Source organism: Populus trichocarpa, chromosome 8 (assembly GCF_000002775.5).
Source record: "Populus trichocarpa isolate Nisqually-1 chromosome 8, P.trichocarpa_v4.1, whole genome shotgun sequence".
NCBI classification, from domain to species: Eukaryota; Viridiplantae; Streptophyta; class Magnoliopsida; order Malpighiales; family Salicaceae; genus Populus; species Populus trichocarpa.
The window spans coordinates 14,833,619-14,855,591 of NC_037292.2; the positions used below are offsets into that span (position 1 = coordinate 14,833,619).

Genomic DNA, 21,973 nt, shown 5'->3' on the forward strand with positions numbered 1-21,973 from the left:
TTTATTGGGGAAAGCACTGTAGTTTTCCTCACAAAACATTGTCAATTGCTACAACGTTTTTCCTCATGGGTTTTTTTCCTTCCAAAATTATCTTTGTTGGTTTTTTTTTAATATTAAGTTGGTAGAGAATTTAGCTTTGTAATTTTTTTGTTTTTTATTAACAAAAAAGTTAAATCATGTAGCGAAAGTACTGTATCTTTCCTCCCAAAACACTGTGGATTGCTACAAATCATTTTGTTTAGTTTCTAAGTTTTGATCACCAATACAACTTTTTTTTTCTGTCATGAAATATTGGCTCCATCATACCTTTAGTTTCTATTACTTATCTAGCGTTGGTTCACAATTAAAACACTATTAAATATATTTGTTTTATAAGCCTGCGGCAGCGCGCGGGCATGCATCTCGTCCATAACTATTTAATGTTAAATTTTAACTTCAATTCAATTGATGTAGCTTTGGCGATTTCATGATAATATATAATAATCCTTGATACATATGATTTATAAACTTAAATTTAAAGAGCCAAAAAAACCCTGAAAAATGCTCCATTCAACGTACACGGGCACAACAACTCTATGGGCTAACCTTAGGCACCGCCCCTGAGCCTATTTTTCATCTCTAACAGGTTCAGGCAACTTGCCCGAGTCAAACTCTCCCTTGAAGATTTTTTCAGGACCCCAAACAGGTACCTCAATATTTTATATTAATCCATTACGTATTATTTTGAGTAAAATATAACTCAAAAAATCGTAAGGGTAAAATTACACTTTAGACTCTTCTCTCCACAAAAGGACAAGACTTATGAGTTATAAATACACCATAAATACTTCAAACTCCAGGTACATAATCTCTTCATTCTCAATATTTTTAGCATATATGTCTTCAGGGTCTATCTCTCTAAAATATCATTACACTTTCTTTATTTAAAAAGATACTTCAACATTTAAGAGTATCTAAATCTATATATATAAAAAAAAGACCTTTTGCAGTACTAGCCACCTTGGCCTAACAGACATTAGATACAAGCTACTAACCACCTTGTCTAGAGAGAATGGATCAAATTGCTACAAGCAAGAGATTAACCGATTATCCAACACATAACCCTTACCCCTAAGCTACTTGGATTTTTTAAGACCTTATCATTGGCGCTATTTGTAGGAACACTAATAAAAAAAGCTATCAGTTTCTAAAACTTGTTTTTAACATTTCCATGTCATTTATTGACACACGACCAAGACACGCTTAGGCTAAGACATGGGACAAATTTATCCGTTACCGCGAACACTTTTACCCAATCGGACCTTCAACAACTCACTAGTTAGGCACAACTCCTTACTCAAGCCGTGTTGGCAACTCAATGGCAGAATCAAACCTTGCCACCTCAAAAAATATTTACACCTTCAACAATAAACAACGTTCTAACACCACAACCACCCGCCGCACTAGACACTCGTAGACAATTACACTATCCAGAGGAGACTATACAGAATGACATTCATAAGAGTCTCTCAAAGGGTCGCTCGCACCATTGCGATACCCATTTATAAAGTCGGTACTCCAGATGTACTTTTCCTAACTATCGTGAGATGGACACCAGTTACAATAACCATGAAATTATGATGGTCTGACCATTCCAAGAGAGTATGTACAAAATATGCATAATAACTTAGAATTAGTTATCCAGGATGTTAAATCAATATATAAAATCATCCCCGTAATATTTTGGGAGTCTACATGTGTATAATACAATAATTTGGAGCCAAACTCCATTAAAATGATTGGTGATCTCGAATAGAGTAGATAATATAGAAGTTCAAAGACTTTGAAACAACTTAATAAATGATAAATCAAATGAGTATAACTGAGAATGAGAGATTGACATGCTTATAAGATTAGTCATGATTATAGCAATAATAATAATAACAACACGAGTGTCTATATTCCACGCAAGATGAATAGGAATCATTAACCACATCGCCACCATTACGATCATATGATTGCACGGCTTGTTAGGCTTCGCCATGAATTCTTTTGAGATCTTTTGTTGAAGGTTTTGTGTCCCGTCAAATCAAACCCACCACGTGATCATGCCAATAAGAATATAACGTATATTATAAGTTTTGTTTGGTTTGATCGATATTATATTTTTTTTTCCTATCTTTAAATGATGAATTATTTATCAAGTCCCGAAAAGTTACATATTAAGTCCTTAAATTAAAACAGATGGATTCATCATTGGATTAAAAGTTTACTAGTTAATTACTTAACCAGACACCTAAATTTTATATTTTTTTTCTAAAATTATTTAAATTAGCAGCGTTAACCTATTATAATGTGTATGTCGTTGCATAAGAGGTGCTTTTATTCTTTTCCTGTTAAATTTTATCATTACTGATTTTTTTAATACAAGTAATATTCTATATTAATATTACTATAAGACCTTATCTGTATCATTAACATATTTTTTTTAAAATATATTTATGCCTTTTATTTTATGGAAAATCAATTTCATTAAATAATTCTAATAATTATTCATTATGTTTATATGTAATATCATGAAATTTAAATATAATATACATATATACACACCAGTTCATATTCAAAATTGCCTAATGGGAATTCGAGTCATATATAATGTGGTTATGTTCTGTGTTTGAGAAATAAATAAAATAAGTAAATGAATTTCTTCATGTACTCTAAGTTGATCCAGTTCAAGATTAATGTTAAGGGTTTATTAAGTTGTTAAACTACGAGTTTATCCTAAAATAATAATATTTTAAATATTAAAAAAACTAAAAATAAATTATTTTTATAAAAATAATTTTTTTTAGAGTCGACTAGACTAAACCTCACCTAAAATTTGATTAGATCTACTACATCGTGATTTAACATATAAAGTCACTTGAATTTAATTTAGTCAATTTTCAAATTAGTTCAAAAAACCCATATCCTAATCAGGCTCTCAGTTCGTTGATCATCAAGTCCATCCAATAAGTTTAATAACCATGGGTATTATTTTAAAACTCAGATTAGCTCGGTTAATTGATCTTATACTCGATTGGCTTATGATTTGGATTGATTTAAATTGAAAAAAAAAATTGACAAACTCGGTTAAAATCTGAGTTGACAACTCTTTTTATTTTGAAAAAAAATAATATTATATTAATTTTTTAATTTAAAAAAATTAAAATTCAATATAAAATCGATCCTCCTAGGTTATGACAACTAGAGTGTAGCTGGCTTATTCCAAGTCAGATCTTAAAATTATTAACAGTGGACATTACACGTCCCAGATATCAAATCCAAAAATTCCACGTTCGTACAAGACGCGTGGGCGTGAACATATTTCTAGCCGTTACCCATGTCTCTCTCTTTCAGAGTTTCACCTCGACAGACAGGCAGTAAACCACCTCAGACTCATTTGAATTGACCCATGTCTTTTTGCCACGTTTCCGTAACCGCTGTTCATTCCCTAATTTGTAGCATCCTGTGAATCTCCCTTGAGGATTATTATTAAAATGTTAAATAGCAACATATCATATTGCAATATCTTCTTCCATTTATGCAAATTAGGAAAGATAATCATCATTTTTAATGCAAAACTTCTTACTTTTTTAAGATTAAAAAATAAAGGATTTTTTTATTTGATCACTGTAAAGAACACTTAATACATGATTAAGAATTCTCAAAACATGGGTTTAGGAATCTTAGATATGGTAATTGACATTTTATTTTTAAATTGCTATTTATGATTCTCATAATTACCTGTTAACAAACAAGTCAAAAACTGCTTGGCTTGATTATAATTGTAATTACTTGGTTTATTGCTCATTTGATTAAAAGGGTCGGAATTGAGTATTTCTATTATGGGTCCACGCAATAGGAAATGTTTTTTATGTTTAAATATATTAAAATAATATTTTTTTTTATTTTTTAAAAATTATTTTTAAGATCAGCGCATCAAAATGATCCAAAATACCAAAAAAAAATTAATTTTTAATTTTTTAGAAACTCTTGGGCAGCTTTTAATAACCTGTCTGGCTACATGCTGTGGTGCACCGTTTTTTGGACTTGTAACTGTAGTTTTGTTTATTTTTGTGTTTAAAAAGGGTTTTTGAAAAAAATTAAATTTTTTTTATTTTTTTTGTTTTAAATTAATATTTTTTTTGTGTTTTCAGATCATTTTGATGTGCTAATGTCAAAAACAATTTTTAAAAAATAAAAAAAAATTATTTTAACGCATTTATAAATAAAAAATATTTTAAAAATAATAACAATCATACTTCCAAATACGCTAATATCTGTTTGTTTACATGATTATTTCTTGCTTTAAAAGAAAAAGTAAATTTCATTCATGATATTTTTTATTTATAATGTTAAAAATAATATTTTAATACAATTCAAAAAAAAAAAATTTAAAAACCAACATTACTGGAAACTACCTAAATCGTAATTGCCTCCTCTCTATCTTTCTCTATAGTCTCCACCACTCTCACATTGCAAACAAGTAATGACGGAAAAGCGCAAAAGGAAAGTAGTTTACTTCTGTCATGAGTGAATGTTTCTTTGCTTCTTTGGCACCCATTAGGGCCATTTTCTCTCTCTCTACTTTTTAGTTTTTTCAATCCATTCCATAACATAACTGATCTGCCAAGCAAAGAGGCTCAAAAACAGTATAAGCATGGCCGTAGGTCTGTTACATTTGCTATGAATGTTCCTTGCAAACCAAAACTCCTCTGTCTTACCATACGACTCTGTTTATTTATTTTTTTTCTTTCTTCTATATCTATATCAGCTTAGTATCAGTGACACCAAAGAAACCAAACCCAGAATCCGAAATCTTTTCTTGAGCGCAAATGTCTAAGAACTCATCTTATCGGGAGAATGAAACAATGCAATTATTTGAAATCTTCAAGAAATTCAAACGCTTTCAATTGAGATTCTTTGAGCCATCTTTAGGTGTTCTTGGATTCTTTTTTGTTACAGTTTGTGTTATTTTTTCCTTCTTTTACTTAGATTACAGGGCTGTCATTGTTAAAGAGTTTATTGTTCCAGGCAAGTCAGAGAGGTTTATGTGGTTGCAGTTAAATGGGTCAGGAAAAAATAAACGAGTAGAGTTTTTGGAGGAAGAGGGTAATGGATGTGATCTGTTTGATGGAGATTGGGTGTGGGATGAGAAGTATCCATTGTACCAGTCTAAAGATTGTAGCTTTCTTGATCAAGGGTTTAGGTGTACTGAGAATGGCAGGCCTGATTTGTTCTACACCAAATGGAGATGGCAACCCAAGCACTGCAACTTGCCCAGGTTCTCCTTTTTTTTAAAAAAATCTTTTTAACATTCTTGTTAATGTCAGAAGTTTAAGATTACATTTTATTAGTAGTTCATTCGTGTCTGACAATGACAACGTTGCCCCCGTTTTCGTATGGAAATTATCATTCAAATGCATATATATATATAGCTAGCAAATAGCAACGGATGAGATTTGTGATATTCCAAAGATACCCTGATTTGTTGAAAGATATTGTCCTGTTCTTTGGTTGATAAGCCTTGTCGGGTGCTGATAAGGAAGCCTTTACACGATGAAGACAAATGAATTTTGCTCCTTTCCATGTCTCGTTTTTACTTGGAAAATGTGTTTGTGAAACTTAGAAGGAAGAAATTTTTGGGAAAATTCTCGTTGCAGATGATATGAAAACCAAGAGTGTTTTGTTTATAAGATATCAGATTTTACTAAAGACTTCTAAGTTTCTTGCATGATAATTCTCTGTTTCACCCAATCACATCAGTTTCCTTTTCTCACAGGGGCACACATAATCCCACTGTTGTATTTACATTTGAGTCACACTTGTTATGCTCTTTTTATGTTTTTTTTTTTATGAAGAATATGAAAGCATTTCTTTTCTCTTTGATTTATGTAGATTTGATGCAAAAATGATGTTGGAGAAACTACGAAACAAACGGTTAGTGTTTGCTGGAGATTCTATTGGAAGAAATCAGTGGGAGTCCCTCCTATGCATGTTGTCTTCTGCAATTCCAAATGAGGATTCCATCTATGAAGTGAACGGCAGTCCAATTACAAAGCACAAAGGATTCTTGATATTCAAGTTTAAGGATTATAATTGCACAGTGGAGTATTACAGGTCTCCATTTCTTGTATTGCAGAGCCGGCCGCCGGCTGGGTCTCCACAGAAGGTTAGGTTGACACTTAAATTGGATCGAATGGATTGGAACTCTGTCAAATGGAGATCTGCTGATGTGTTGGTCCTCAACATGGGCCACTGGTGGAATTATGAGAAAACTATAAGAGGGTAAATTGATTAAGCCTTCCATTCTTGTAGGGTTACATTTATCTTCCATCTATAATTCTATTTTCGCAGTATGAGCTTCTGCTAAGATGGTTTGATGAATATAAAAAATTTTCTTAGGGGGGTTTTGCATGATAATATGGCATCATGCATTTGTGAAAAATTTCAGGACAGGCTGAAAACAATTGTTAAATTGGAGGTCAAAACAATCTTCCTGTAATTCACTTTGAGCAGTTTATGTTAGGAAGAAAGTGAAAACCAATGATCTAGAGTTTAAAATGACTAGTGAAAATGGCATGACCCACGAATTGATATATTTGTTGCTGTGGGCAGGGAATTTCCTAGTGATACATTTGATGGTTTCTATGTTACTCTGGACTGGCTTAGGTTTTAACTCATTCCCGTGACCTTGATGCTTTTTATTGTTGGATCACTTGTCTTTGTTTCTACCTCCTTTATCCATGTAAATTCTTGTGGTGCAAACTTATGTTAACCAAGCATGGTGATTTGAATTGCCGCAGGAGGCGCCAATAAGTTTGTTTCTTACAAGGCCATTATGGGTAGTGCAAATGATGTGAGACTAGAAGTAGTGTTTTGAACGATGGATGGCTGTAATATTTTTTTTTCCCATGTGTGCATCAGTCTCGTCTACCTTTCCTTGTGATTGAACAGAGATATTTTCTGATAGCCGTCATTCATGCATATGTTCTTTTCAAACAGTACAACACAATGGACCTCACAATTTGTCATTTTTTAGTCAGATTGTGATAAGATTTGCTTGTATGTTCAAACGATGCATAGTGGATGTGACCTTTTGGATTTAAACTTTTGCATGTTTAAGTGAAAAAAGTGCTTGAAGGACAAGGCTAATCGATTGACTAAAAGAAATTGCAGAGGTGGTGCACGTTCTTTGAAATTATGTGTTTTATTTTGGAACATGGGAAATTAATGTTGCTTCTCCAATTTATTTGCCTAGGGGTTCTTACTTTCAAGAAGGGGAAGAAGTGAAACTGGAAATGGGGGTCGAAGATGCTTATAGGAAGTCAATAGAGACTGTGGTGAACTGGATACAGCTCGAAGTGAACGCAAGCAAGACCCAAGTCTTTTTTCGTACATTTGCTCCTGTGCACTTCAGGTTTGTTAAACGTGTTTCACTACTTTAACTGGTATTCTACACAAACGTTTTTCTTCTTGTTTTGGTGTATAATGTTTACATGATGGGAAGTTTTGGCATGATTCTGCATGGTATGAAACAACTCATCCCAGTTCTTGAGCAACGCCTTTGTTTGTTCATCTATACACTCACTAGGGGTTCATATCCTAAATTTTAAGATCTCATAGTTGAAGTTTCCCTTTCAAAGGCCTAGCAAAGTGAATGTGCTTCGTGCTTACTTGGGCACAAGTTTATCCTTGAAGTCTTACAGTATGTTGTTTTCGATGAGGTTTTTTTTTTTTTTTTTGTTACTTTAACTTGTTCTTATTAAATAGCTGTCTAGGTTCGTATGATTTCATCATCATCATTTCTTGTTTGTGGTCCCTATGATTGTTGAGAAGGCCTATTTTACACCTACATTTCAGAGGTGGAGATTGGAGGACAGGTGGAAACTGTCACTTGGAGACATTACCAGAGTTAGGCTCATCATTGGTGCCATCCGAAACATGGACCCAATTCAAAATAGTAACTGATGTCTTCTCAGCTTATTCAAACCAAGCAGCAGAATTTAGCATATTGAACGTGACCGGTATGACTGCAAGAAGAAAAGATGGGCATTCTTCTGTATACTATCTGGGTTCCAATCCTGCACCACTGCATAGGCAGGACTGCAGCCACTGGTGCCTGCCTGGAGTCCCCGACTCATGGAATGAGTTACTCTATGCACTATTCCTCAAGCATGGAGCCAAGCAGACTTTTAACCTTTCATCATCTAGGGCACAAGTATGATTAGGAAAGCCTCTTTTTTACGAGTCAATGTGAAGACAGGACTTAAATGCATAGAAATGACTCTTGACTTCCAGACAAAGAACAAAGCATGAATACAGAATTTTGATGTAGTTTTGCATTTTGGAAGTTAAGAGGAAGATTATAAATATGAGGCAAGTGGATGTGCAAAGGGTTTTTGGGAATAACTTTAGGAAAAAATGTAGATAATATTTATTCATTGGATTTATTTTTTAATGTAATTATAATCAAGTGGTGTAATTCATTGGGGCAATGTAATTAGCAATTTTTTATTTTTTTTTTCATTTGCCAAATACTGGCATAAACAAACTTTTAGTTATTTGGATTAGTAAAGCTGTGGCTTGAGCCCTTCTTTTAGGGCATAAACATATTCTTAGTGGCAATATATGAGCAATTATGCTAGTTAACAAAAAAAAACTAAATCTCCTAAGGATGTTACTGTATATTTATTACAATAGTGTAGTTGCAAATTTATCCTTGGAAAAAAAAGGCAATGCACTAAGATTTGGGGGTAAGATTGTCTTTTTACCATGACACAATTGTCTTTTTAAAATTGTATGGGGTTGGATTAGTAATTTTATTTATTTTATACAATAAAATTACTAATTTAACCTTAAAATAAAATAATCTAATATCTCTACTCGTGAATATTTTTGTATTTTTTATTTTTTATTTTTCTAGAATAGTATAATTACTTGATACTCAAGATAAAACTAATTGAATTTTCACATAATAACTTTTTTCGTCATTTTACAATTTGTTTTGTAATTTTCAAGGGTACCTAGGGCATTATAAAAAACATCATAACGTGTGCACGACATGCGCTAGTGTGTGGACAACCCCCCCACGTTGTTCTAACAGCACGTGGGGTCCATCGAACCATTAAACGTTGTCTTCTAGGGTTGTGTTTGGAAGGTATCGGCACCCCGAACCAGAAGAGACGGGTCATGTGACAAGATTCGCGGCAGTTTAATGCCGACAACCATTTCTTTTTCTCTTTCTCCTCTCCCATCCACCTAGAGCCCCTTAAAAATTAAAGATCAACCATTTAATTTGTTAATTATTTAAATTTGATCTATTTTTTTTTATTATGATTTTTTTTATCTTGAATAATTTATTGAATTTGGTCCTCATTCTTTTGATTGCTATTTTTATGCTTTGAATCATTTTTTCAATTGATTTTGTTTTACGATTTCACCATCTTTTTTTTTTCCTATCAAATTTAACCCCTCTTTTTTTAATTATCAATTTTTTAGCCTTGACAAGTTCTTATTTTAAATCACAAATGATTTTATTTTACAAATTCACCCTCTTTTTGTTTTTTTTCTATCAAATTTAATCCATATTCTTTTGATTGTCAATTTTCTTTTTTGCTTTGACAAGTTTTAAAAATTTATATTTTTAAATTAGCTCACAATAAACTTCTTGATTAGACCTAAATTCATGTTTTCATGGGTTGCGAGTTTTTAAAATTTGACCAGGTTTAGAAAATTTGTCCGGTTTTGCTTGGTTCTTACAAGTGTTTTTAATTCCACCCACCCCTTATGATTTTTTTTTTATCTTTAAAATTTAGTCCCCATTCTTTTAATTATTGTTTATTTTATTTTACATCATTTGTTTTTTAAAATTGTATCCTTCTTAGGTTTTTTCTATTAAATTTTATCCTCACTAGTTTTAATTGAATTGGTCGAGAGTTAGGCTTCTTAATTAAATCCTGGTCAAAGATTTCATGGGCTGTGACTTTTAAAGATTAGACTAAATTTAAGAAGTTCGCCGAATTTTCTTGGTTTTTTTTCTTTTTCTAAACTAATGTTTTCTTATTTTGTATTTTTTTTTGTTTTGTTTTGTTATATATTGTGTTTTGTTTGTATTGGGTTAGCCTTCTATAATTTTTTTTTTCTATTTCACCTCTCTAATTTTTTAATCTATAAATAATCTATCAAATTACTGTTTTTTTAATTTCACCCCTATAATTTTTTAAATCTTTCAAATCTGATCATTCTTTTATTGCAATGTTTTTTTTTTGGGATAATTTTTGTTTTCAAATTTTATCCTCCTTGGGTTTTTTTCCTATCAAATTCTATCTCTATTTTTTTTGTTGCTATTTTTTTTCATTTGCAAGTTTTTCTTATTAATATTTTTTACGCGATTTCATCCTTCAAAATTAAAATTACTGAAAGTTAAGTTCCTTGATTTAACACAGGTCTGGGATTTCACAAGTTGCAGGTTTTAAAGATTAGACTATGTTTAAAAGGTTCGTTCGACTTTACTTGGTTTTTTCCTCTTTTTTTGAGCTTATTTTTCTTATTTTTAATCTTGCTTTTCAGGTTTTGTTTTCTTATTTTTTAGGTTTAATTCTATTAAGTTAGCCTTCTATAATTATTTTTAATTTCACCCCTAACATCTTTTAATCTATAAATAATCTTTAAATTACAAATATTTTTTAATTTCATCCCCTATGATTTTTTAATCTTTCAAATTTAGTACTATTTTTTTAATTGCCATTTATCTTCTTTGGAAATATTTTTTTTTCAAATTTCATCCTCATCAGCTGCTTTTTATCTCAAATTTTATCCTCATTCTTTTTGTTGTTTTTTTTTTCTTTTGCAAGTTTTTTAATTAATATATTTTTAATGATTTTATCCTTCAAAATTAATTTGGTTGACGGTTAAGCATTTTAATTGAACCCTAGTCCATAATTCAACAAGTTGCAAGTTCTTAAGATTAAACCGGGTTTAAGAAGTTTGCCTGAGTTTTCTTGGTTTATTTATTTTTTTTTTGAAGTTTTTTTTTTCCGGTTTTTCTTCTATTAGATTATCATTAAATTATTTGATAATCCGAACAGGTTTAAGTATATTTTTTTTAACTTTTTTTAATTAGGTTTTTTGTTAGTTTATTTAATATTATTATTTTAATTGTTATTTTTCAGCTTAGTACTTTTTTTACATTAATTGTTTTTTAACTTAACCCACTATATAGCACGAGGAATCTATCCAGTAAGAAATAATAAAATGAAAATGTATTTTACTGTTTTTTTCCACTATGGCGCTACACTATTGCACCATAGACTGTGCAGAGGAATTCAGCCAATCTCTTTTTTTTAAGTCTTACCTGATACGTTAATTTCTTTTTTCAATTTTATCATTTCATGTTATGTTTCCGTTATTTTAAATCTAATAACAATGTTTTTGTTTCGTGTGCTGTTGCGGATTCACCATGTCAAAAACTGTGATTAATTATATTCAAGGCTCATCGAACCTCCACGCGCCCAAGTCAAGCGTAAAAATCAAGCTAGGCCATTAGCCTTCACGCCCCCCACCCAAGCCAGTTCTTAAAGTTTAAAGAAGATTGATTTTCTTACGTCGACCTTCTGCTACTGCAACCTCGTAGAGAGTGAAATTAGATTAGAAAGACAATGGCAGAGTCTACAGTCCAACAAAGCCGATCAAGAGACCTTGACAAGCTGCTTCTCAGACCCGGCAATCTCGTAGCTCCCACCTTCGAACCCGGTGCTCAAGTAAGCTGTTTTTTTCTCGGGGAATTTAACAAACAGGTGGTGCGCAATAATTCTTAACTGTTTGTTTTGTTTAATTCTTGTAGTTGAGAGATGATCTTCAAGAGTATGCAAGAATATTGGTAATTGGGGCAGGCGGTTTGGGCTGTGAGTTGCTAAAAGACTTAGCTTTATCAGGTTTTAAGAATCTGGAGGTCATTGATATGGACCGTATCGAGGTTACCAATCTCAATCGCCAGTTTCTCTTCAGGTTTTCGTTTTTCAACCTTGACCCATTTGCTTATCTGCCTTTACCTTTTCTTTTCTCTGTTGAATTCATGGCTGTTTAAATTGGTATATGCCCTTGGGTTGTAAAAACTACTAAGTGGTTTCGTGGGTTGTGTGTTAATTGTTAAATAGCTCTTGCCTCTTGGAACTTGAATTTTCTTTTTACCCTATGTCAACTGATGGGAGTAACTTAAAAGAAACATTGCATAACCTAGTCAAGGGGTTCTTTCTTAAACTGTGGGACAAACTTAGTTATATGTGCATTTAGGTATATCTGTATCAAGGGAGAAATATGCCTATTTGGATGGTAATTGACGAAGAACAGTTCATCTTGCATTGAAGACAAAGCAAAGGAAAAGGAGTACCTTTAGGTACCGGTTACTGTCTCCAGACCAAAAAAAAAAAAAAAAACGGATATAACCAGGACGGAAATGTGTTTGGTAATGGAAACGAAGTCTTGGAGACAATGTTTTGACAATTTTTCCTCCCTCTAAAAAGGAGGATAAAGGCAATAGAGACAGAACCAAGTTAAATTTTTCCCCACAAATATCTCTTTACACAATTTATAATTTTAGTGTTTATCCTTACATTTAGATCTAGACCATTGATTTTAATTAACTTAATCTTCACCATTAGATTTGAAAACTAGAAAATATAAAAGAAAAAAACAGAAAAAAATATGAGAAATATAAACAAGAAAGAGAAAAGGAAAGAGAAAGAGAAAGAGAAAAGAGAGGTTTTTCACACTATTGAAAGAAAATGAATATCATTATTGAAAAATTCATGTAATAATTAAAACATTCATCATATAAAGAGATGAAAATTGGTTGTGTTCTCAAACAAATGGGATTTAATGATGGAGAGGCTAGGATTGAATGATAACAAAAAATATGCATTTGTAATGAAATTATTATTTTGTATTTCTAACTATATTAGATTTTAACTTTGTGTTGCTGTAAATATTTTATTTGATATATAATTGGTTTAATTATTTATTTTATTATTAAATATATTTGGAGAAATGATTTAATGACCGAGTAAATTATAATTTAATTATACTCTCTTTATAGCAATGAATTATCTTTTTAACAATGATTACAAATCATTTTTTAACATGATTTTGATGAGTGGAGAAATTACCATTTTAAGTTAATTAAAAAAAATAATGCTCATTAATAAATTAAAGTGAGAACAATGATCTCGATTTTTTGTTCCAAAAATTGCAAATTTGATGGTAATACATATTAAGACATATTAAGAGTAAAACAGACTTTTTTGTATTTTAGTTTCACTTGCCCCTCATCAACCAAATAGTCAGGATATTCACTTTGCGCAACCAAATACAATTCTGTTTCTGTATCTTGTTCTTATCCCCTTTATCCTAGCTGTGTTCATCTCTTGTATCCCAAGACAATAACCAAACACTACCTTATTGCTCACAAGGGACAACTTATTGTTCTTTTGTTAGGTTTTTGATTATAAAGAATTACTCATTTAAGAACCTGTCTGTAAAAGGAGATAAGAAACACCTTTGTTACTTGTTATTGGTCCTAATAGTTGTGTATCGGTATGAAATGGTTCATTATTCTTAATTTTCTCTGGACTGGTATATACTATCAAGTGGGTACTTCGTTGGTTTATCAAAGATGACTAGATCTATGTGTACTATCAAGTGCATTTTTTTCTTCTCCTTCTCCACAAGTACTAGCATTGTCATTTAACATATGTCGTTAACCTTTTTGCTTTGATTTTCGGACATTATCATAGTTCTTTGGTTCTGATTAGAAAGTGGCTCCTGATATAGTGCTCTTATTTTAGGCTTGAAGATGTTGGGAAGCCAAAGGCTGAGGTGGCAGCCAAGCGTGTGATGGAAAGAGTTAGTGGTGTGAATATTGTGCCTCATTTTTGCCGGATCGAGGACAAAGAAATTGATTTTTATAAAGATTTTATTATTATTGTACTTGGTCTTGATTCTGTTGAGGCTCGAAGCTATATAAATGCTGTAGCGTGTGGTTTTCTTGGTGCGTGCTTTTAACCTCCTTAGCTTGTGGTTGTTTTGTGTTAGAAAGAGAGCTTAGGGGGCTAAACCTTTCCTCCTTACTACGAGGCCTTTTTTTTCACCCATGCAATGGTACATCAGGCCTGTTATGTATACTATGAATTTATTTGTGTAAGGCGTGCATTCCAGATACAAGGGTGGTATATGATGATTGCCTCGCACACATGGAATAAAGCTTTAAATGTAGTGCCTCAGAGTAATGCTCATGTCTTGTCCTCGTGTAGGGACATGATATTGCATATGATTTCTTTATATGATTGGATGACGAGACTTCAGTGATGAAGTAGCATTATCCTTTCACAGTCTGCTAGCTATGGGTATGGGCTACTTCAGACATGGCATATTTGAAATGCTGTCTTGTTAGTTCTCCATAATTGTATATGTGGGAGCAATGACCACTGGTTTTCACCTGTTTGTGTTGGAAATTGTATGGGGCCTTTATAGTTTTCCTAATAGCCTTAGTATTCTCTAGCTGCATGCAATTTCTGAGTTTTGTTTTTAATATGCTAGCATAAAATGTTATGCTGTGCTTTTGAGATTAAAAAAAAAAGCTCTTTGCTGAAAGTGTCACTTTATTCTTGTTGACCTCATGAGTTGTCATTGTTTCCTTGGTGATTAGAATATGATTCTGATGACAACCCAATAGAAGAAACAGTCAAACCGATGGTAGATGGTGGGACTGAAGGTTTCAAGGGGCATGCTAGGGTTATAATACCAGGATCCACACCGTGCTTTGAGTGTACCATCTGGCTTTTCCCTCCTCAAGTGAAGTTTCCTCTATGCACTCTTGCAGAAACCCCTAGAACTGCTGCACACTGTATTGAATATGCTCACTTAATTAAATGGGATGAGGTAATGCATTATCCATCCTTTCTCATTACTGAATTGACTGTTTTGAGTTGATTGCTATTATCTTAAGACCATTGTATTCTAGGTTCATAGTGGAAAGACTTTTGATCCAGATGACCCAGAACATATGAAATGGGTATACACTGAGGTGAAGTTTTGTGATCAGTATTAATTTTGTTTTTGTTAAAGCTGAGTTTCAAGGTTTGTCTTTTCAACATGTGCTCTTCCCATGTTCCACAGGCCGTTAAGAGGGCTGAACTTTTTGGTATTCAAGGTGTTACATATTCTCTTACTCAGGTACTTTTACATTCTGTGAAGTTAATTTCTGGTCTGGTTTCTTTTGTTCTTTTAGCACATTCCTGAGCACATCTTAAGAGGCAAGTTCATTGTTAACCTGAAAATTGTCTATTTGTTATTTGGACGCATGTATTTTTATTTGCCTTTTTTTTCTATCCAAAACCTCTGGTAGGAAACTCTTACAAAATGCTTCATTGAAGTGTCAATTGGCTTCACCTATTTATTGCACCATTCTTCTCCTTTTCTTTCTTTTCCCCTTACATTTTTTTTGTGATAGCGCAAGTTCATTCTTGCTTACAGGGTGTTGTGAAAAACATCATACCAGCTATTGCTTCCACCAATGCAATTATATCAGCTGCGTGTACGTTGGAAACCTTGAAGCTTGCATCAGGATGCAGCAAAACTCTAAGCAACTATCTTACGTGTGTGGAATTCTTCTTGATTTTGCTTTATTTTGGAATTTCATCTTGTCCTTGTGTGGTGGTAGATTATTTATTATAAATCATATAACAATCACAAATAGACTTAATCTTTTCCTCTCATTTTTTGCTATGAAGAATAACTTTTTCTTCAATGTCTAGTACTTTTATATGATCAACCTTGTTATTACCATCTGAATGATTAGCTGGATGTGGGAACCATAATTGCCTCGTAAAATACCGTATATGTTACTGAATCTGATGGAGCTATGTTGACTTTTGAAATCCGAGCAAAAATAGGGGATCTATTCTTTTTTTTAATCCTTCTCTCTTAACAAGCTAGAGGAAAGCGTGTTCTGAATGATCTGAATGTTCCGCAGGTATAATGGTGTGGAAGGTCTACACATCAAAGTGACTGAATTTGTGAAGGACAAGGATTGCCTTGTTTGTGGTCCAGGTGTTCTTCTTGAGCTGGACACTTCAGTTACTTTACAAAAGGTTATTTTCTAATTCTCATGGCTGTTGTTCCTTTTAGTTTGCTGATGGCATCATACCTGGTCGCTAAAATATTTTCTTGGTATGTCACCACATTTAAATTGTATGTTTCATATTCTCAGATAATCAAAGCGGTTCCCTCTCTGGGTTCCTCCTACCTATCTAGAAAATAGAAGAAAAATTCTACTTCTATCCTTTATTAAATTATATTTTGCTTCTTTTTAATGCACTCAAGTTTATGTTGCTTATTTTGATTGACTTTTGTGCAAACAGTTTATTTTGCTTTTATATTTATTGGTTTTTGTGTGAACAGTTTATTGATATGCTTGAAGAACACCCTAAGCTACTCCTCTCAAAAGCAAGTGTTAGACACCGAGCAACGAATTTGTACATGCAAGCGCCTCCAGTTCTGGAAGAGATGACTCGATCGAACCTAAACTTACCACTTTTTGAACTTATGGGTAAATTTCCAAAGGACATCGTTCACGTGACTGGTACAACTAGCAAGGATGACAAGAAAACTTCATGTCTGCGGAAATTATGCCTTGTTTTCAAGGGAGCCGATGCTGTTACGGATCTGGATATGGCTGTTGGAGCTTAATTTGCACTACAGTTGGGTATTTACCTGCAGAACTTTTCACTTGCAAAGTATAAGGTCTCTCGCAGAAAATTTCTCCCCAAAGACGGAAGTTTGGTGTCAAGTTTTGGTATCTTTTTATTTGCCTACAATGATCAAAATATGGGTCCTCGAAGGAACACCTGCAGATGTAAGTACATTACCAAGAGAACAGATTTATTAACAAGGATTTTAAGTTCAAGTTCAAAGAATTGTTGCGATGAAAGTAGGTTTATGCTTGGATAGGCTTTTTGTGGCCTTTGTACTAGGAATTGGATAGATGGATTGTGAAGGGAAATGGAGCCTTTTAATGCCTACGAGTCCATTGTGTCATTAGAGATCAGTGCGATGCGCTATGCTAAAATAGCCATCAGAATGAGCTTCAGATCCATAACAATACCTGATGGCAAGAGTAACAACAACCAAATTGCTCTGAAATGCAAAAATCACAGGCCATCAAAGTTTTGGAATGACCTCAAAAGAATCTGGTGGCCGCATCCTGGTGAAGATGATTAGCCAAATCCAGTCAACAGATTTGCGTGCAGTCGGGTGGCTACAGGTTAACTTCTAAGCATTTCACTTCAGATCTAGAAAGAATATTATAAACTGATGATCGTACAATTCAAATATTTTTCTTCCTTCTTTTCTGGGAAGGGAGGAGTATCCATGTCTCGGTGAGGACAGGCACTAGTTAGGCCTGCAGATAAGTTTCTTGCTGGTTTTAGAGAGAGTTTCGTCTTCATTAGTTCAATAGGAAAGTGCTGTCGATGGAGACAGCATTAATACTGCTCTCCTAGCTCCTCTGACTCAACCAAGATTATAGCTCGCACAACTAATTTTCATGCTTGAAGCAACTCTCTCTCAAATGTCTAACTGCAAACCAGCAGCTCACTTCAAGAGATTAGGACAATCAGTTGGTTGCAGTTGCTACCTTCAAACTAAAACCCCTCTCCAAGAAAAAAGGAAGTTTAACTGCATTCAAAGCTATAGAAAGCAACATGGCCCAGATGGTCACGTAGATTGGGTCCCAATAGCATCACCCATAATGTTAAGCACAAGCTAGGGTCCCATGGCCAGCCAGCAAACCGTGTGGACCAAATGACAACCATCCATGATTCAGGCACTTGCTTTCCAAGAGGAGTTAAGTGTTTTCAAGTATGAGGTTTCGAGTGAGCGATCAAACTTTCGAGTTCTAAAAGTGGACCTAGCAAGCCAATAATACCCTAATACCCCATGATCTCTTATCAACCTGGAATTCCATAATTGTCCTGTGTTACAAGGTACCAGGAAATAGGGTGAGTTTCTCTAGTTCCCTCATCCATAACTCTCCCCTTGAAGTATGAACAAATTAATACGATTCTTCTTTGTTTTGGACTCAACCTCAGGCCATCAGGCAAGTGGTAAATGCTCAACGACGCCTCAATCCAAGGTAGAGCTGGACCAGAAGGTCTCATTTCTTTGTTTATTTTATATGACTATTGGACCCAATCTAGGTCTGCAACAAATAGAGAAGGATCTAGTGTCCATTAAAGCTTGATTGCCAAGTTGCATTTCGAAATCAAAGACATCAGCTGCACTCGCGTTTTCCTAACCGAAAGCCTTGGTTTGAGAATGTAGGTGTAACTACAGCTGCATCTAAACATGCTGCATTGATTACTGCAGAATCAAGACTGCGCACTAATTACTACATAACTATTACTAGCTAGAAAGAGAAGGAGCCTTGGTTCAAATATTAAGATATGTGGATTATGTACTAAGAATTTTGAACCATACTGCTTTCTTTAGGCTATAAGAGCGATGGATGTGTGGGAGAGAGAGAGAGAGACAACTCCTATCCATTTACAACCATGTATAATGTTAGAGATCGAGTCTATCTTGGATCAGATATCGAGGTGTGGGCTGTTACTTGCTGCTTCTCGTCTCTTTCCCTCAACTGGATAACATCATAGCACATTTCATGATTCTTGTGGGGGTATTGAGACTTTAGCCAGAATGGCCAACTGCCACTAAAAGACCCCACCACCCCACATGCATCCCTCCATAACTTTACCTCGCCCATCACATGCCTTTTCCACTATTTATAACCCACACATTCCCATTTCACAGGACAAAAAAAAGGAAAAGTGACTTGAAGATTAGTAGAACTGAAGATCACCTCCTTGTTTTTGTGCCTTGCACACATCTTCAAATTCTACTCTGAGTAGCCTAGCGGCAGAAAGAGAGCTGTTTTTTCTTGGTGTACTTGCTATGGAAATGGCTATGGAATTAGAAGATGATTTGTTCTTTGCAGACTTAAGCAAGCAAATATCTCTTCTAATAATGGATGACGATGATGAGGACCCTTCAGTTTCTTTTCAGGTTCTTCACCATACCCAACCTCTGATTTCATGCAAAACCGTTTCAAGTACTTTCGTAGCTTAGTTAGCTAGAGCTGTACATAGCTGGTCAATTAGGATTTACTATAAATTTTGCAGGCTTTCTCCAGAGGCAACTATCCAAGTGCACCATCTCATTCCATGTATGAGCAAAACTGCAGAAGGGAAAGCTGCAAGGGAACAGGAGTTTTTATCCCCAAGTCTTCACAGCCAAGAAGGAAACACAGACAAGGAAGATACAGCCAAAAGTCTAATAACAGGCAGCATGATAACACAAGAGTGGTTTCTCAAGTATCATACAGCAATGCTTTCAAATCCAAGAAAAGCTAAATTAAGCCTATAGCTATGCACATATGCTCCTGAAGTGCATGATTCGATAATTTCTACTACTAATCTTATTTCCAGCAAGGGCTTCAAGCAAGGATATGATAGATTATGATCTGTTTGTTGAAGATGATTTGTTCGTTGAAGATGTACATGGGAAAAATCACTCCATTAATCACTCAACTATTCCTTATTTACTACTAGATCCTAGTTACGGGGTTCACCAAAGGATTGTACCTCTCCAATAAAGGAAATGTGTGCTTGTTATGAAGTGTTGTATAGCATAAGATTGTTATTAATTTTCTAAATCAATGTGATTGATTGCCTTTTTTTTTTTTTTGCAAATTGCAACAGAGTTATTCATTCCAGGCTCTTTGAACTTGGTACTGCACAGTCACTTCTCTTCCAAGCTGTTCAAGAATTATAAGAGCATGAACACTAAACTTCTGCTGATGTAGCAGCACAAGTATCCTTTCGTCTTCTTCTTCATTTTTTTGTGGGGGTGTTTCTTTTCCATAGAATCAAGAAGGAAGTAAATAGGACTTACAGAAAACTAAAGTGACAGCTAAAAGTAATATGCCTGTGCTGTATACGTACCAATCCAACCTAGCTAGCTAGCTCAAAAGATAACAAAATATGATGCTCCTATCTGTTATTGCCTTACTGGATTCTATTGATTCCTTGGTGACAAGCTGTGTAAGTGGAGGAAGAGCTGTCGATTTTTTCTGATGCATTTGCATGTTAGATCATCAAGTCTCTCTTCTTTGAAGTTTAATCATCATGTTTCTCATAGATCGGGCCATTTACCTAGATTTTTGACAGAGAAGTGACTATAAAATATAAGGTTACTCTGGAGTCTGGACCATTTCGTCAAGTGTCTAAACTCTATTATCCATAATTTTTGCGCTTTAAACTTTATTCTTCAACTTTTTAAATTCAAATCAGGTTACTCATTTTGTTGTTTTTAAAAGTGTTTTTTTTTTAAATTATATTAAAATATATTTTTATTTTTAAAAATTTATTTTGAATATCAGCACATCAAAATATTTAAAAAAAAAACAAAAAAACTAATTTGAAATAAAACAAAAATATATTTTTTAACTTTTTTAAAAAACACTTTTGAAACACGAAAAATAAATTTTTAATTTCCTTTGATGAGAAGCTATTTCAAAAATATTTTTTATCAAATTTATTAAATTCGGTTCATGATTTTATTTAAGATTTGAGTGTGTGGGTTGGACGGATTAACTTGAATTAATAAAAATAATATTATTTTAATTTTTTTATAATTTTTTTTAAATCAATTCATAAATTAACATATAAATTTAACTGAATCTAACCGAATCAACTTTTGTTTCTTCAACCAAATCAGGATGAAGTTCATAGTCGATAAAGTTGAGGTTAACAGCAGTGCCTCTTATCATCATCGATATAAAAATAATATTAATAACTAATAATTCTTACCCTTTCATGTCATTTTCAAATCTCCATTTCTAGTATAGTTTTCACTTTCATTTTCCCAAACTGGCAACTCAGTATCACGTGACGAAGAACAGTTTATCTCATCCTCATCTAATCTGTTCAAGGTTCATAAATTCTTGAGGGGCCCCGACCCAAGAAATATCAAGTTCAAAGATATAGATGATGATCATGGGATCTTTGCTTTGATTTCTTTAAATAGAGAGATATTATAGAACTTTGTTTAAAATCTAGGACTTGCCAACTTGCAACCACAAACATTCGGTGGAATTATTGAATAAATAAATTAATCAAGTATGGATCTCGAATACCCACTTGCTTCACAAAGAGAAGTCCTGTCGGCACATGAGCACCAGCTCAGATGCAAAAAATACAGGAAATAATACGATGTACCGCTTGAAAAATTGCTTCAATCATGAAGCTCTATCATGGGTTGAAAGTTTATGTTCATCCCTCTAATCTTAAATTTTACTAGTTTGGACCTTTCATTTTTATTTATACAAATATCAACCTTTTACTTTTGCAATTGTCTCTAACCAATCCCTCCATCAACCATCTATGTATGTTTATTTGCAATGCTTTATATACATTGTTATCTAGGTCTGGTGGATTTATCAAGGGCTATAAAACCCTCCTTCTAACTTGGTTTGGATCTAAAAAAACCAAATTAATTGATCTGATCGAACTAACAAGTAACTTGAGACACGACTAACCAAGTTAATACCTGTTTTATTTTTTATTTTTTAAAATTTAGAATGATTTTGTTTTGATTTTTTTTAAAAAAAATTAACTCGAGTTTATTCTCCCAATCTGTCATCAAAACCTTGCAGCGAGTCGGCCTCGAGTATGATTTCTTAACTATGGTTAAATCATGTAGTTAAACATTAAAAAAATAAGAATTATATAAAAACCTAGTCATTAATTGAAAGATTTTATAAGTTTTGTTTAGGTTCTTTTTTTCTGTGTGTGTGTGTTGTGAACAAGCCATCAAATAAAAAAAAAAAACCCCACTC

The 21,973-nt window shown here is 33.4% G+C and overlaps 3 protein-coding genes across 3 annotated transcripts; all 3 read left to right on the forward strand.

Moving 5' to 3' along the window:
* The first annotated feature begins 4,469 nt into the window (after nt 1-4,469).
* LOC7481635 (protein trichome birefringence-like 11) lies at nt 4,470-8,538 on the forward strand. The gene is made up of 4 exons (XM_002311802.4): nt 4,470-5,305; nt 5,920-6,309; nt 7,283-7,441; nt 7,885-8,538. The coding sequence occupies exons 1-4, from the start codon at nt 4,857-4,859 to the stop codon at nt 8,246-8,248; spliced, it is 1,362 nt and encodes a 453-aa protein (XP_002311838.2). The 5' UTR covers nt 4,470-4,856; the 3' UTR covers nt 8,249-8,538.
* A 2,998-nt stretch (nt 8,539-11,536) lies between these two features.
* LOC7454255 (NEDD8-activating enzyme E1 catalytic subunit) lies at nt 11,537-17,097 on the forward strand. Its single transcript, XM_002311803.4, has 9 exons — nt 11,537-11,783; nt 11,867-12,030; nt 13,866-14,068; nt 14,726-14,958; nt 15,041-15,103; nt 15,196-15,252; nt 15,553-15,674; nt 16,052-16,169; nt 16,480-17,097. The coding sequence occupies exons 1-9, from the start codon at nt 11,682-11,684 to the stop codon at nt 16,765-16,767; spliced, it is 1,350 nt and encodes a 449-aa protein (XP_002311839.1). The 5' UTR covers nt 11,537-11,681; the 3' UTR covers nt 16,768-17,097.
* A 1,587-nt stretch (nt 17,098-18,684) lies between these two features.
* Nucleotides 18,685-19,818, forward strand: LOC7454256 (uncharacterized). Its single transcript, XM_002311804.4, has 2 exons — nt 18,685-19,140; nt 19,257-19,818. Exons 1-2 carry the CDS (start codon nt 19,030-19,032, stop codon nt 19,485-19,487), a joined length of 342 nt encoding a protein of 113 aa, XP_002311840.3. The 5' UTR covers nt 18,685-19,029; the 3' UTR covers nt 19,488-19,818.
* The last annotated feature ends 2,155 nt before the right edge of the window (nt 19,819-21,973 follow it).

Coding starts and splice junctions, on each gene's coding strand:
- LOC7481635 (XM_002311802.4), top strand. CDS start 4,857: ATGTCTAAGAACTCATCTTATCGGGAGAATGAAACAATGCAATTATTT. Junction 6,310..7,282: donor TATGAGAAAACTATAAGAGG/GTAAATTGATTA, acceptor TTATTTGCCTAG/GGGTTCTTACTTTCAAGAAG. Junction 7,442..7,884: donor TTTGCTCCTGTGCACTTCAG/GTTTGTTAAACG, acceptor CCTACATTTCAG/AGGTGGAGATTGGAGGACAG.
- LOC7454255 (XM_002311803.4), top strand. CDS start 11,682: ATGGCAGAGTCTACAGTCCAACAAAGCCGATCAAGAGACCTTGACAAG. Junction 11,784..11,866: donor CCTTCGAACCCGGTGCTCAA/GTAAGCTGTTTT, acceptor TAATTCTTGTAG/TTGAGAGATGATCTTCAAGA. Junction 14,959..15,040: donor ACTTAATTAAATGGGATGAG/GTAATGCATTAT, acceptor ATTGTATTCTAG/GTTCATAGTGGAAAGACTTT.
- LOC7454256 (XM_002311804.4), top strand. CDS start 19,030: ATGGAAATGGCTATGGAATTAGAAGATGATTTGTTCTTTGCAGACTTA. Junction 19,141..19,256: donor ACCCTTCAGTTTCTTTTCAG/GTTCTTCACCAT, acceptor TAAATTTTGCAG/GCTTTCTCCAGAGGCAACTA.